General features: G+C 43.8%; 1 protein-coding gene across 1 annotated transcript in view; it reads right to left on the bottom strand.

Moving 5' to 3' along the window:
• Positions 1–8,856, bottom strand: part of ERCC4 (ERCC excision repair 4, endonuclease catalytic subunit) — a 35,834-nt gene extending 26,978 nt beyond the window's left edge. The window contains 2 exon segments of the mRNA XM_017890722.1: positions 1,764–2,381; positions 8,793–8,856. Of these exon segments, the coding sequence (XP_017746211.1) occupies positions 1,764–1,970 (207 nt within the window). The 5' untranslated portion in view covers positions 1,971–2,381; positions 8,793–8,856.
• Positions 8,857–16,308: the final 7,452 nt, after the last annotated feature.

Here is a 16,308-nt window from a genome sequence, read left to right as displayed (position 1 = left end):
TCTCAGCTCACTGCAAGCTCCGCCTCCCGGGTTCACGCCATTCTCCTGTCTCAGCCTCCCGAGTAGCTGGGACTACAGGCGCCCGCCTCGTCGCCCGGCTAGTTTTTTGTATTTTTTAGTAGAGACGGGGTTTCACCGTATTAGCCAGGATGGTCTCGATCTCCTGACCTCATGATCCGCCCGTCTCGGCCTCCCAAAGTGCTGGGATTACAGGCTTGAGCCACCGCGCCCGGCCCTAAGTTACTTCTTTATAGTAACTTCAACCAACCAGTCTACATTTAATGAGGTTTTTCTTGTTTTGGGGTTTACACTAAGGAATAATTGAACTTCAGTCATTATCAGCACTCAACTACAATAACATATGCACACACACACAAAACCTGAAACTTTTAAAAGCGTGGAGTAAAAGATTTCTGTTACCTAAAAAATACTTCCCACCAAAGCCAGGTTTGTAGCCAAGCGCATTCTATGAGAAGGTAACAAGAGAATCCTTTTCCCAGACCTATCAGTTTTAGACTATCAGTTCTGTGCTGATCCATCCTAGAGGGACCTCATGTCACTGGATCCCTTGGCTTGGTTTATTTACATCCCCAGTTTAAAACCACTTTTACTAGGCACTGTATGTTGCCTTAGGCCCTATGCCAAGCACTGGGGATACCCACATGAATCAAACAGGGTCCCTGCCTCAAAGGGACTGTGGTCACTCTTCTCAGCTGACATTTTTCTCCTCACCACCTGATCTATCTAGGGGATCATCAGACTTGTCAGACCCAAGCTGTGTCCCCTCTCAACATCCCCCAGCCCCAAGTGTAGCCCCATTCCATCTTTCTCAGTGTTCTCTATTCTCCTTAACTGTCGTTAACCTTTGCTAACATCCTCAGCTTCCAGATCCAATCGCTTTCTGACCCGATGGCCCTCTTAACACAGCCTTAGTAAATGCCCTATTTCCTGGTCCCTCCTTTTCCCTATTGGGTTTTTCCAGCCTCAGCATCTCCTTTCATGTCTTCCCATCACCTTCAGAGACCCTTCCATCTTCATCACTGTTCCCTTTCAGGGACCATCCTTCTGCCCCCAGAAACTCCCTTAATGGCCAACTTCAGGACTCTCCCGTTATTCCTATCCAGATCCTCCTTTCGACATCTCCCCTTTCCCTGAAGGGACCTCCGATCCTCTCCTACCACTCAGAGCCCCTTCACCTTTCAACGCCCTTGCACCCATGTCAGGGACCTGCATCCTTCTGGGGACCCCTCCCATCCCTCTTAGTGTTGTCAGGGAATTGCATCCTTCTCGGGAACCCTTCCATCAGTCTCATTGTGCCTGCACAGTGTCAGGTACCTGCATCCCCTGGGGACCCCTCCCACTTCTCTTAATGTTTTTGAACTCTGGTCAAAGATTTGCATCCTTCTCGGGACCCCTCCCTGTCCTCCCAGAGTCCCCGCACAGTGTCAGGGACTTGCATTCCTCTTAGTGTTCTTTAACTCCTGCCAGGGACCTGCAGCCTTCTCGGGGCCCCTCCAATTCTTCTCAGTATGCCCGCACAGCGTGAGCGACCGGTATCCTCCTCGCGACCCCTCCCATACGTCTGTGTCCCCGCAGTGTGAGGGACCTGCATCCCCCTGGGGACCCTTGACATCCTTCTCTGTGTCACTGCGTAGTGTCAGGGGCCTGAATCCCCCCCAGAGCTCCTCCATCCCTGTCAGAGGCCTCGCATCCGCTCAGGAGTCCCCCAACACTCCCTCACTCCTGTGCCGGCGCGGCCGCACCTCCTCGGCCGGCTGCGTGTTGAGCACCAGCACCAGGCAGGCTGGGTGGCAGTGCAGCCGGAGAAAGTGGTAGAGGAGCCGGTCCGCGCCGAGCCCGCGAGCGCACACTACCAGCCCGTCAGTGTCGAGCAGTTCCAGCACCAGCTGCCGCTCGTACTCCAGTAGTGGCGCCATAGCTGTCCGTCGAGCCGGCAGCTCCGGCTCCATCGAAGCTCTTCCGGGTCGCAGCCGAACGCAGCCGAAGGGAGCCGACTCAGAGACGAGCGTGAAGGGCAGCCGACTCCGAGACGAGAGTAGGCCGAACTCAACCGAAGAGAGCCGAGTCCGAGACGACGAAAACCAGGCGAACGTAGCCGAGGAGAGCCGAGACTGAGACGATCGTGGGCCGAACGCAGCCGAAGAGTAGCCGAGGCCAGGACGAGAGTGCTCTCAGAAAGCCGAAGAGAGCCGAGCCTGAGAAGGCAAGCGTCCGCCGAACTCAGCCGAAGAAGAGCCCAGTGGAGCCAAAGATTCAGTCACTTGGAGGGAGTGGCGCTCCGGATCGGTGTAGCTCGCAGGCAAAAGGCTCCATCCATGTCTTCTTTGAGGGTCCACATCCCCTGGTACCGTAGACGCAAGCTGCCAGAACGCAAGGGGAGGGGAAGTAAGCCTAAGGAGCTTAATCCCCGACATCGACAATTGAAAAGTTACTGCTCAATATTGCAAATGCTCCTAGAGTTAGTGGCACCTGTTTCCTAGGGTAGTTTTGGCCCTTCCTTTTGCGATTGGTCTCCATCCCTCTTTTAATTTTTTTTTTTTTTTTTTTTTTTCCGAGACAGGGTGTTGATATGTTACCCAGGCTGGAGTGCGGTGGTTGTGGAATAAGCAGAATCCTTTACTAACGTCAGACCCCGTTTGCCTTCAAAAGACTTCAATACAATAAACTATTTTTTAAAGTCCCGCCTTCCACTAGAGGGACACATCCCGCAGTATTTGTTCTGTACCTAGAAATGCCTGATAATGGAACTAGCAGAGGAATTGTTTTGTATAGAAACTCCCCAACTTTATTATTAGAAAATAGAAAATACGAGTAAGCAAAAATGAAAACCACTTGTTTCCATTACGTGGAAATAACCACTGTTAACATCATGACATCTATTTTATTTAGTCCTTTTTTTTTTCTATCTATACACACATTCTCTCATCACACAAGTTTTTTTTTGTTTTTTTTTGTTTTTTTTTGTTTTTTTTTTTTTGTTTTTTTTTTACCGATATGAGATAATTAATATCCCTGATTTAAATCCCCAACTTTGTCATTAACATTTGGCAGACTTCTGAACATGATGTTTCATATTCTTTTACAAAGTCCTTTTATATGACCGATCAGATTTCCATAATGTGGGTGTACTTATCTAATTGCTTATTAGAGGACATTTGGTCTGTTTCTGCTTCTTCCCCCTCCAGTAATATAAATAATATTTCACTAAACATCTTTGTCTGTAAATTCAACCATGGCCTTCAGATACACATCTGGAAATGAATAATCACTGGGATAAAGAGAAAAAAAATTGTAAGGCTTTTCATTACATTCACATTGCCACATTGCCCTTTTAGAAAGCCTCTACCAATTTGCATTCACACCAGGCGTTTCCAAGAGGATCTGTTCCTCTACCTCTTTACTGCTTAATCTGGTATTTTGCTTACATTTTGTCAAGATGAAAATAGCATATAATTCCTGAATGCTGTTTAAGTGGAAAGGGTTGCCTGCAAACACTTTACATACAGCGTTTCCTGTGAGGCAGATATTAATTTAGTCAGTTCTGCCAATGAGAAAAATGGAGGTGCAGGGAGGTTATATAACTTGGGCGAGGCCACGGGAGCGAGTTAGTGAATTTCTTAGATCTATTTCAGGAAGTGGTATGGGGGTACTCAACACGTACTTAGGAAATGAAGCTTGAAATGGCAAGGCTGAAATTCAAACCTGATTCCCAAGCGGTGATAGGCAGAATATTGGCTTCCCAAGATGTTCACATCCTAATCCCTGGAGCCTGCATGTTATCTTATGTGGCAAAGGGGGATTTGCAGATGTGATTATGTTAAGGTTCTTGAGATGGGGGGATTATGTGGATTATCCAGGTGGACTCAATGTTTCATAAATGTGCTTATAAGAGAAAGAGAAGTAGGAGGATCAGATTCAGAGATGTGACAGGAAGCCGAGTTCAGAGTGATGTGGAAGGAGCACTACATCAAGCAATGCAGCCCTTCCAAGCTGAAAAAGGCAAGGAGATGGATTCTCTCCTAGGGCTCCCAGGAGGACTGCAGCTCTACCCACCCATTTTGGACTTCTGACCCCCAGAACTGGAAGATAATGAATTTGTGTTGTGTTAAGCCTGTTTGATCAGATGACGTCCCTAGCTAATCAAAACAAAACAACACTGAAAAACTATAGATAGGGCCAGGCGCGGTGGCTCACACCTGTAATCCCAGCACTTTGGGAGGCGGAGGCGGGCGGATCACCTGATGTCAGGAGTTCGAGACCAGCCTGACCAACATGGTGGAACCCCGTCTGTACTAAAAATTCAAAAATTAGCCAAGCGTGGTGGCGCATGCCCGTAATCCCAGCTAAGGCTGAGGGAGGAGAATCACTTGAACCCAGGAGGCAGAGGTTGTGGTGAGCCGAGATGGCGCCATTGCACTCCAGCCTGGACAACAAAAGCAAAACTCTGTCTCAAAATAACCAACCAACCAACCAACCAAAAAAACTATACATACGAGTATACAGTGAAATAATCTTTTTGGAAGGCGATTGGTCAATCTACTAGAACTCTCTTTTCCTTCTCTTTTTTATCTCTTCCTCACTGGCGCAGGAGAGTCGCCTCTCTCGCTCGAGCTGCAGGGCAACACAGACCAGCTCAATCGACAAACAGTCGACCCCCAGAGACAAGATTTAACGACACAATTCTCACATCCTCAGACCCATCCTAGATATCAAGGACATAACACGGACACCCCCCCGCCACCCCCCCCCGCCTGGCCTAGTTTATTTTTCTATAACACTTTTATATCAGTTAAAAGGCGGCTACAGGCAGAATCTCGGGGATTTTACAAGTTTTAAAGCAGGATGGTCTGATCTCCGACTCGTGATCCACTCCGTTCGGCCTCCCAATAGTGCTGGGATTACAGGCTCACATAGAAATTTTAAATACATGTATAGATCACCCCAACACCTCACCCACCCCCATTTCACGTCCACATCCCTGCGCTTGACCCCGCCGCGCAGCTTCTACTGGGCCCAGCACCCACACACTCTGTCACGCAATCAGCCCTCCTACCACCTGCCTGGAGTTACTATTGAGTGGCAAAGCAGCATAGAACTTATATTCTAGTGAGGAGCTTGTAGTATGAAGAATGTGTATTCATTATATCATTGTGTGGACTATTGTTATTTCTTGGATAGTTTCTCCTAAATTCCAAGAATGGAAGAGAGTTAAAAATTTCTTCATGGCGTCTCTGAAAAGTAGAATATTGAGCATGAAACCTGTATACTGAAAGATACCCAATATGCATTTTGTATACTGAAAAAAGCAGTTGCAAACAGTAATGTGATAGTGATGGGTCCCATTTGATAAAAACAAAACGGTAAATGGCACTTGCATGTGATGGCCATAGAAAAGTCCTAGAACAAACCAGATCTTTTTTTTTTTTTTTTTTTTTTTGGAGGTGGAGTCCCGTCTGTCGCCCAGAGTGGAGTGGCAGTGGCGCCATCATCGGCTCAAGTGCAGAGCTCCGCCTTCCCGCGTTCACGCCATTGCTCTGCTCAGCCTCCGATAGTCCTGGGACTATAAGGCGCCTCACCACGCCCGGCTAATTTTTTGTATTTTTAAGTAGAAACAGGGTTTACACGCGTGTTAGCCAGGATGGTCCTACGATCCCTGACCCTCGTGATCCGCCTGCCTTGGCCTCCGAAAGTGCTGGGATTACAGGCGTGAGCCACCGGCGCCCGGCTGAACAAATAGATCTCAACCGCGAGCGAATTTAGATTCTGGCGAGTCGAAATGAGTAGCGAGTTTCAGGATCAGACCTTTGTACTTGAGTATATGCCTTTCTGCTCTGTTTGACTTTCCTATCATGAACTTATATTGCCTTTATAATAAAAATGAAAGAAAAAACTTCCCAGCATGTATACAATACCTTCATGCAGCACTAAAAAATATCACCTGTAATTCTAGATTTAATATGTATGTGTGGGCAGCATTTCATGTCAAATGTTAGTATCTGGAAAGAACTTTTATAAGTTGTGACAGGTTGTTGTCTACACATTTTACTTGTCCCTGGTAAAAGCTTTCAATTAAGAGGCGAAGGTTTTTTGTTTTTTGTTTTTTTTTTTTTTTGTTTTTTTTTTAAGACAGGGTCCTGCCCTGTTGCCCAGGCTGGAGTACAGTGGCATGATTTCAGCTCACGGCACCTCAGCCTCCTGGGTTCAAGCAATTCTCGTGACCTCAGCCTCCTGAGTAAGCTGGGATGACAGGCGCACACCCACCTATGCCAGCTAAATTTGTATTATATAAACACGGGCTTTCCTGTTGCCAGGCTGGTCTTGACTCCTAACCTCAAGTATCTGCCTGCCTCGCCCCTCCCAAAGTGCTGGGATTAACATAGCGTGAGCCTACTGCGCCTGGCCTAAAGATTTGTTTCTTTATATCACACATAGTTTTTGATGCCCCTTTCTGGCTTAAATTATCTCCAGTTGTGGATTTTAATTATTCTATTAGAATTTAAATTGTCTTGAATTCTTTTCTTGTTTAATTTGCTTTTTGTTTCTGCATTTCTGCCTTTTACACTATAGCACGTCTACTTTTGTTTCATAGAAGCTTCTGATTTTTATATTATATTTATTAAACTATCTATATCTACATATGATTGGATATACGGCAGATTATATATCTACCTAGATACTATTTACGATATAAATATACATTATCTATATCGTAAACCACAGATATAGATAGATAGAAACATTTTTAAAATTTACGGTTGGCCTGTGGGTTCTGCGTCTGTGTATCCAACCAACGTGGTTTGAAAATATAGAAAAAAAAGCCAATGAAAAATAAACAATACAACAATAAAAATAATTTCAGAGTGAATAAAATGTGAAAAAAATTATCAATAAAAGTACAAATGGCCGGGCGCGGTGGCTCAAGCCTATGTAATCCCAGCACTTTGGGAGGCCGAGACGGGCGGATCACGAGGTCAGGAGATCGAGACCATCCTGGCTAACACGGTGAAACCCCGTCTCTACTAAAATACAAAAACTAGCCGGGCGAGGTGGCGGGCGCCTGTAGTCCCAGCTACTCGGGAGGCTGAGGCAGGAGAATGGCGTAAACCCGGGAGGCGGAGCTTGCAGTGAGCTGAGATCTGGCCACTGCACTCCAGTTCGGGCAACAGAGCGAGACTCCGCCTCAAAAAAAAAAAAAAAAAATACAAATAAAAAATCAATGCAGTATAACAACTATTTACATAACATTTACATTGTATTGTGTATTATAAGCAATGTAGAGATGCTTTCAAGCGTATGGGAGGATGTGCATAGGTTATATTCAAATACTACAGCATTTTATGTAAGGCACTTGAGCATCAAGGAATTTGGTATTAATATACAGGGGTTCGGGGAGTCCTGGAACCACCAACAAATAATTTTAAATAGTTTTGTCCATAGTTTTTAGAAAGTCAGTGTGTTTAGTGAAGAGCTCTCAAGCAAAGCAATCCTTGGTCACAGTTGTCCTGCCTCTCCCTACTTTTCTCTGGAACAGAGAATTTTAAGGACATCAGCACCAGAACTTTATAGACATACAAATATCTATGCTCATACATCAGGCTTAGCAAGACTCTTGTAAAAGTGGAATGACTTCATATAAAATGTATGCAGCTTTCCAAATGTTGTTTGTTTCTAAGTGTTCGTATATAGAAATATGAGAAGTGCTTATTTTTATAGTCTTAGAAGGCACACACATTTCAGGCGCCGGGAGTAAGAAACACCTGCTGGTGTAGGAAGAGCCAGAGATACTCTATTTAGGTATCAGACCAGCTATCAATATTCCACAAGAGTGCCTGTGCTGAGATTTAGTGAGTTTCTGCCCTCAGACTTCCTGCTGCAAGATTCTCCGCAATGGTGACTTCCTCTTGTTGCTGGCATGCAGGCTGCACATGCTGAATTTAATGAATTTAAGTATTAAATATAATATTTGCACATCTGGAGGAATTCTGTCAATATGCATTAGATGACTGTGAACCAGAAGTCCCCCTGAATCCACTGCTTTGGCATGGGTCAGTATCTACAGTGGCTGCGTGCTCTAGGGGACAGAACATGGCCTTTAGTCATGTAGCCCTGGACTGAGGTCCAGCATTGCCCAAATAACCACTTGGCCTTGGTAAGTCACAAAGCCCATCATTTATTAAACAATGTGTATTAGGTGGCCGGGTGCTCATGCACGTAATCACAGCACTTTGGGAGGCCAAGGCGGGTGGATCACTTAAAGTCAGGCCAACATAGTGAAACCCTGTCTCTACCCCAAAGTACAAGAATTAGTCCAGCTTGGTGGCATGCACCTGTAGTCCCAGCTACTCGGGAGGCTGAGGTAGGTGAATTGCTCGACCACTGGTGGGGCAGAGGTTGCAGTGAGCTGAGATTGTACCACCGCACTTCAGCCTGGGTGACAGAGTGAGACCCTGTCTCAAACAAACAAACAACAAAACAAAAACCCAACTGTCTTAGGTCATATTCCCCAGAAGGAGAGTCTGAGGATTCCCGTGTGTATGAGCCAGGGTTCAATCAGAGAAACAGATCTACAAGGAGTAATATGGAATAAGCGATTGATTTTAGGGTTGTAGCCAAACACAGTGATGGGAGATGGTTGAATTGTTTACGGTCGTTGCTTCTGTGTTTGGTGCTGGGCTTGAAGTCAGCAGGGCAGGCAGACAGGAAGGAAAGATGGGTGTAGAAGAGAAGAGGGGAGGAAGAACTGAATCCTATGGGGATAAGCTGGAACTCACGTTGGTTTGTTAACCACTTGCATGCCTCCAACTTCCATGATGTGGAGTCTCTTGTAGGAGAAGGTGGTGCCTGTCGTCATGGGTTTAGACACTCACTTTGGCCAGGAAGCAGAGATGTGGAAGGAGGAGAAACTAAAAGGGGAAAGATTGAAGGGGGAGGGCTGTCAGGAGATGGAGTAACTGTGGACCTGCTCACCACCCCTCACCAACCAGGTAAGCCTGGGAACCAACGACAATATAGATGAGTTGCAACACTGCGTGCCCCTCACCTGTTGTTGGATGCTGCTTCACTCTTGCCCTCCCCATTGGATGCTAAATTCTGTGGCCAAACCTAATCCAGAACTGTATAGGGAAGGGAATTCTAGGTTATGTGGCTTAGCTAAATGGACATGGTAAGGTAAGAGGCGAGACTCAACTTAGGAGGTGGGACTCAACTCTGTAGGTGGGGCTCAAATCTGTAGGTGGGGCTCAGACACAGGACCAAATTGAGAACTAGCTAAAACAGGCATGGGGTGGAAAGATATGCCCACCAGTGTGCCATGTCAGCTTACCATTGCCATGGCAACACCCAGAAGTTACTGCCCTTTTCCATGGCAACAACCTGGTAATCTGGAATTACCACCGTTGTCTAGAAATTTCTGCATAAACTGCCCCTTAATTTTCATATAATGAAAAGTGGGTATAACTACGACTGTAGAACTAGGTATTCTGGGCACATCGCCTTTAGGATAGCCCTGCTCAGCAAGGAGTAGTACCTCTGCTGCTGCTGTGGACTGCCACTTTAATAAAAGCTGCTGTCTAATACCACCAGCTCGCCCTTGAACTCCTTCCTGGGTGAAGCCAAGAACCCTCCTGGGATAAGCCCCAATGGTGGGGCTTGCTTGTCTTGCATCAATAGTGCAAATCACTGTGCTGTGCACGTGATTTAGGAAGGGAGGGATCTCAGCAGAAACTGGTAAGGAAGTGGGGGAAGGAGAAGAAACGAAGCAAGGTGTGATTTCAGGCAAAGCCTAGGTTTATCCCACAGGAGTACAAGGAGTTGAAGTTACCCCTCAGAGCTATCCTGCCCTGAGGCAAGGGAGCTGGGCTTTCATAAACTTGCACTATCAATTATTTTCTACTGGCCGAGGGGAGGGGAGTAAACTCCAAGGCACATTTTGTTCTCTGCAAATACAGGCACAGCAGCTCCTCTGGAAGAGTGGCAGGGGCAGGTTTTAGGAAGCAAAAGCGAGCTGCAGCCAAGCTAGCTAAGTGTCGTGAACACTGGGTTGGTTTCATACCTTGGCTATTGTGAATAGTGCTACAGTGAACATGGGAATGCAGATGTCTCTTTGACAAAACAATCTCAGATCTTTTGGGTAAATATCCAGAAGTGGGTATTTCTGGATTATATTGCTGAATTATATGGCACTTTTATTTTCAGTTGTTTGAAGAACCTCCTTACAGTTTTCCATATGGCTATACTAATTTACATTCCTACCAATAGTGTATAAGGGTTCTCTTTTCCCCACATCCTTGCTAACACTTGTTACCTTTTGTCTTTTTGGTAATAGCCATTCTGACAGGTGTGAGATTATCTCATTGTGGTTTTAATTTGCATTTCTCTAGCGATTAGTGATGTTGAGCTTTTTTTTTTTTCATGTATCTGTTGGCCATTTGTATGTCTTCTTTTGAGAAATGCCTACTTAGGTTGCTTACCCATTATTTATTTAGTTTTAGTTTTAGTTTTACGGACAGGGTCTTGCTCTGTTAGCCAGGCTGGAGTGGAGTGGAATTGCGTGATCACAGCTCACTACAGCCTCAACCTCCTGGGCTCAACAGAACCTCCCACCTCAGTCTCCCTGGTAGCTGGGACTGCAGGTGCATGCCACCATACCAAACTAATTTTTGTATTTTTTTGTAGAGGTGGGGTTTCACAATGTTGCCCAGGCTGGCCTTGAACTCCTGGGGTCAAGTGATCTGCCCACCTTGGCCTCCCAAAGTGTTGGGATTATAGGTGTGAGTCACTGTGCCAGCCTTGCTCATTTTTCAGTTTCGTTTGCTTGTTTTGTTGCCATTGACTTGTTCAAGCATCTTCTATATTTTAGATATTACCTCCTTATTGGATATATGGCTGGCAGACGTTTCCTTTTAATACATAGGTTGTCTCTACATATTGTTTTTTGCTTTGCTATGAAGAAACGTTTTGGTTTGATGTAATTCCATTTGTCTATTTTTGCTTTTGTTGCCTGTGGGGTCAAATCAAAAAAGTCATTGCCTATACCAATGCTATATAGTTTTTCTCCTATATTTTCTTCTAGTAGTTTTAGTTTCTGGTCTTATGTTGTCTAATCCATTTTGAGTTGATTTTTGTATATGGATATGAGATAAGGGTCCAATTTTATTTTTTTATATGTGGATATCCTATTTTCCCAACACCATTTATTAAAGAAACAATCCTTTCCCCATTGTGTATTCATGGCACCTTTGTTGAAAATTAATTGACTATACATGCATAGCATCATTTCTGGGCTCTCTATTCCATTCCACTGGTTGGTGTATCTGTTTTTGTAGCATCGTTTGAAATCATATAGTGTGATAACTTCAGCTTTGTTCTTTTTACTCATGATTGCCTTGGCTGTGGAGGGATTTTTTTGTGTGTGTGGTTCATCATGGAATTAAATTAATGTAATCCATGTAGAACATTCAGTACAGTTCCTGACAAGACTAAGTACTCAACAAATGGTGACTCTATCTAACTGTAATATTGGAAATTGAGGCTCATAACTGAGGGTTATGTAAGCTGATAATCTTTACCCAGTAAGTCAGGACTCAAACTCCTAGTCCAGGGCTCTTTCTAAAATTGTTCTGCCTCCCCAGGTGTTCTCTAACTATTCATTTACTATCTTTTCACTACACTGCTACTTTTGACTTGCTCATGTTTTATGAAGGGTTTTTAAGTTAGTTTTCCTAAGTGAAGTAGGGTTTGAGTTTTCTTGCTATGTTTATTTGAATTAGATGTCAAGATTGCAATAATTTTGCAATAGGAGTCAGGTAGTTTTTTTATTTTTACTGTTGAAGAGGGAATCTATTGTTTAAGGATTTGGGAGAACTTGTCTGTCAAACGCTATGGACCTGGGGCCTTTTTCTGTTTCTCTTGTGATAGACCTTTGACTGCTATTGAAATTTCTTTTATGGTAATTAGTTTCTAAGTCTTTTATTTTGTCTTTGGCCACATTCAATAAATACATCTGGAAACTGCATTTCATTTAGGATTTAAAATTTAATAGTACATAAAGTCCATTGTAATCTCTCCTGATTTTTAAATCATGGCAACGCCCGTTGGTATGCCATCCTTTACATTGCTAATATTGTTTACTTGTCACTTCTTTGTTTTTCTGAATCAAAATTGCTGAAATTTGTCTATTTTATGTGTCTTTTCAAAGACCCAGCTTGTGTCTTTATAGCTCAATTCTAGCACTTTTCTATTTAATTTCTATTTTATTTTTTTCTCAGCGATCTCTGGCTCTATTTTGTTGTTCTTTTTCTAAGCTCTTCAGGTGAACGTTTAGTTCACTCTTTTCTCAATTTTTAAATGTGCATTTCTAGTATATTAATGTACATGGTTATAAACATCCATCCAAATACCACTTTGTCTACATCGCACATAGCGCTTTCACTGTCATTTGGTTCCAAATATTTTGCAATTGCTACTTTGACTTCTTGTTTAACCCATTAAGTAAAAAGCGTTTTTAGGTTTTTTTTTTTTTTTTTTTTTTTTTTTTTTTTTTTTTTTTAGACGAAGCCTTGCTCTGTCACCCAGGCTGGAGTGCAGTGGCACGATTTCAGCTCCTGAGTTTGCACCATTGCACTCCAGCCTGGATGACAGAGCAACCTCTGCCTCCTGGGTTCAAGCAATTTTTACCTGCCTCAACTCCCTGAGTAGCTGGGATGACAGGCGTGCACCACCACACTCAGATAATTTTTGTATTTTTAGTACAGATGGGGTTGTACCATCTTGCCCAGGCTGGTGTTGAACTCCTGATCTCAAGTGATTCGCCCGCCTCAGCCTCCCAAAGTGCTGGGATTACAGGTATGAACCACCATGCCCAGCTGGTGTTTTTAGGTTTCTTTAGGTTGAAAAATATATTTTTTGAGTAGATTTATAATTTTATTACACTGTCATTAATATGAGATCAATTTTTATGAAATTTATTGAGGCTTCCTTTGTGGCTTAAACACAAGGGCATTTTTGTGGGTACATATTTTATGTGTATTTGAAAATAATATATAAACTGTTGGACTTTGAAAATCTTTTATGCCTTGACAAGAGTTTTCAGTTTTTGAGTGTAGTGTGTTACAATCTGTTCTGACTATGGCTGAAAGTACAGATAAGCAGAGTCAACAGTTCTGCAAAAACATTGGAATGGCAAAACCCCAATGATTCCTCACTTAAGAAGAATGTGAAAGACTTGGACTTTTGTACTGGTGGTTGTGGCACTGCCAGGCGGCTCGATTCTGCACAATGACTTTTCCTTGGCTGAGAAACCCATGCATTATCCAGAGAGAAGGGCATGTACACGCCAGCCAGACACAAGCTGATTGGATGGAGGCATTTGGACAGTCAACCACTATTTCTTTTACTCCCAAGAACAGGCTTTTGCTCTGCTCACTCTTCTGTGAGTAAATGAAATCTCTGGTGGCAGACTTCCATTTAGAGTCTTGTCTATTGGCAGTCTTTCCTGGGTATTTTGCTGGGTACTCACCCATTGCTATTAATTTTGGGACCAATCTGCTTCCCACTTCTACTCCAGCAATGATTTGTCTTTTTTCCCCTCCAAAATCTGTGCTTGCTAAAGTCCAATCCATTGAACATTTGCAAGTATTGTTACCTTTATGCATACTTTAACATATAATTTGTGGGCCAGGCGTGGTGGCTCACGTCTGTAATCCCAGCACTTTGAGAAGCTGAGGTGGGCGGATGACTTGAGGCCAGGAGTTCAAGACCAGCCTGGTCAACATGATGAAAACCCACCTGTACTAAAAATTCAAAAACATTAGGTGGACATGGTCATGGGTGCCTGTAGTCCCAGCTACTTGGGAGGGTGAAGCAGAAGAATCACTTGAACCTGGGAGGTGGAGATTGCAGTGAGCCGAGATCGTGCCACTGCACTCCAGCCTGGGCCACAGAGTGAGACTCCATCTCAAAAAAACAAAACAAAACAAAACAAAACTAACAACAACAAAATACACAAAAATTAGCCATGCGTGGTGGTGTGTGCCTGTAATCCCAGCTACTCAGGAGGCTGAGGCAGGAGAATCACTTGAACCCGGGATGTGGAGGTTGAAGTTAGCTGAGATCACGCCACTGCACTCCAGCCAGGATGACAGAGTGAGACTCCATCTCAAAAAAAAGAGAGAGAGAGAAAGAATAGCAGAGTAGAAAGATTGCAGAAACTTAATTTTTGTGATGTACATCTACCTCTAGCCTTGGCTTGTCTACTTCTGGACTTCTTTCATATGTGAGAAAAATAAACCTCTAATTTGTTGAAGCCACTGTTACCTTTTTGGGATTTGTCACTAGCTGATAAATGTAATTTGTAGCTGTTGTGGAGACATCTTGTGTTATTTAAAAGTGTGGAATGTTTATAGGCAAATAGTAACCATTATTCACTGTTGTAATTAATGTGAAAAACTGCAGTGTTTTTATTAAGAGGGAATTAAACTTCAGCATTAAGCTAGTAATATCAATAAGAAGCGTTTATAGTATGATCTGAAGATAGCTGCAAGCTGTCATTACCCTAATAGGATACAACATTTGCTACCACAGCCAGGATCTTTTATTTATTTATTTATTTATTTGTTTGTTTGTTTGTTTATTTATTTTTTTGAGACAGCATCTCGCTTTGTTATACAGACTGTAGTGCAGTGCTGCGATTTCGGCTCCCTGCAACCTCTGCCTCCCGGATTCAAGTGATTCTCCTGCCTCAGCCTCCAGTAGCTGGGATTACAGGCGCTTGCGTCACCACACCTGGCTGATTTTTGTATTTTTTTAGTAGAGACAGAGTTTCACGATGTCTCTGTTCTTAGCCTCAAGTGATTTGCCTGTCTTGGCCTCCCAAAGTGCTGGGATTAGAGGCATAAGCCACCACTCCTGGCCCACAGCCAGGATCTTGGTAGCGATGCCACCTGATTTGGTGGTTGTTTGAGAGGCCATGCAAACTTAGGTGAGGGTAGTAACACGCATGCTGCATTTAATGCATAAAATGCGATGATTTATTGTAATAAAATGGTGCACTTCAGTGTGTGAACCCAGGCCACAGCAGCGCCTTGAGTAGGGATGCACAGCAAACTGACTCTGGGAATAAAAATGTGATGGGGGAATTCATATGTACTCAAGCACTGTGATCCGCTTTGTTCTTCCTGTAAAGCAGGGAAGGTAGGCTCACATTGCAATGCTGGGTTCGGAAGCATGAGCCGATTTCATGTTCATGTTGATAAAGTACATGTCATGCATCTCATGCATGCTCAACACGGTCAGTGTTGCCTCCAAAGTGGGGGAAAAATGCTTATTGGGGTCTGTGTAAAAAATACTATGCTTTTTATGTTTAAAGGACAGATATAAATATAGTAAAAAGAATTATATGCAGTACATCTGTGGAATAACATTTTCATGGTGGGAGGGGAGATTAGGACAAAGATGTCTAAAAAAGGCTGCTTAGAGGGCTGATAATGAAAACAAGATGGACAACATACACAGGGGCCTGTTGTAGGGCGCAGGGAGGGAGAGCATCAGGATAAATAGCTAATGTATACGGGACTTAGTATCTAGGTAGATGGGGTGATAGGTGCAGCAAACCACTGTGGCACACGTTTACCTATGTGTCAAAACTACATGTTCTGCACATGTATCCCAGAACTTAAAACACAATTTTTAAAAAAGGAAAATAAATGCAGCTGGGCTGTAAAAAAAAAAAAAAGGAACAGAAGACAAGATTGAGATATACTGGTATAGCTACGGTGGTAGATTACGTTATTGGCCCCAGTTTTTTATTCCTTGATCACATTTCTTGACTTTGAGTTCAGCCATGCCATTTGCTTTAACCAATGGGTTATTAGAGCTTACGATGCAAGCAGAGGTTTGCAATGTGCTTTTATAGTTGGACTTGTCCTCTTGCATTCTAGTGACCACAAAACCACTGCCTCTTCAGCCTGGGCCACTGAAACAAACCTGAACTGAACCGACAGCCTGGAGCAGTGGCACCCAGCTGACAGCCTCGATCAGCCAAACCACAGCCAATCTACAGACCTGTGAGTATGACAATAAATGTTTCTTCTTGTAAACCACTGAGACTTTTTTTGGGCAGGGGGTAGGGAGGAATTGTTATGCAGCATTATTGTGATAATAATTGATACATCTGGGGTTCCCTCACGGTGGAGTCCTGATCTCTCCAATAATCATCTCCACTTTTAAAATATGGTGCATGTTGCAACAGAATTAGCCAAGTTCGACTCTAAACTCGATGGAATCATCATC

This window comes from Rhinopithecus bieti, unplaced genomic scaffold, assembly GCF_001698545.2.
Source record: "Rhinopithecus bieti isolate Rb0 unplaced genomic scaffold, ASM169854v2 scaffold_19459, whole genome shotgun sequence".
Taxonomy (NCBI): Eukaryota; Metazoa; Chordata; class Mammalia; order Primates; family Cercopithecidae; genus Rhinopithecus; species Rhinopithecus bieti.
The sequence above is the reverse complement of the archived record's forward strand: the minus strand, read 5'-3'. Positions and strand labels throughout refer to the sequence as shown.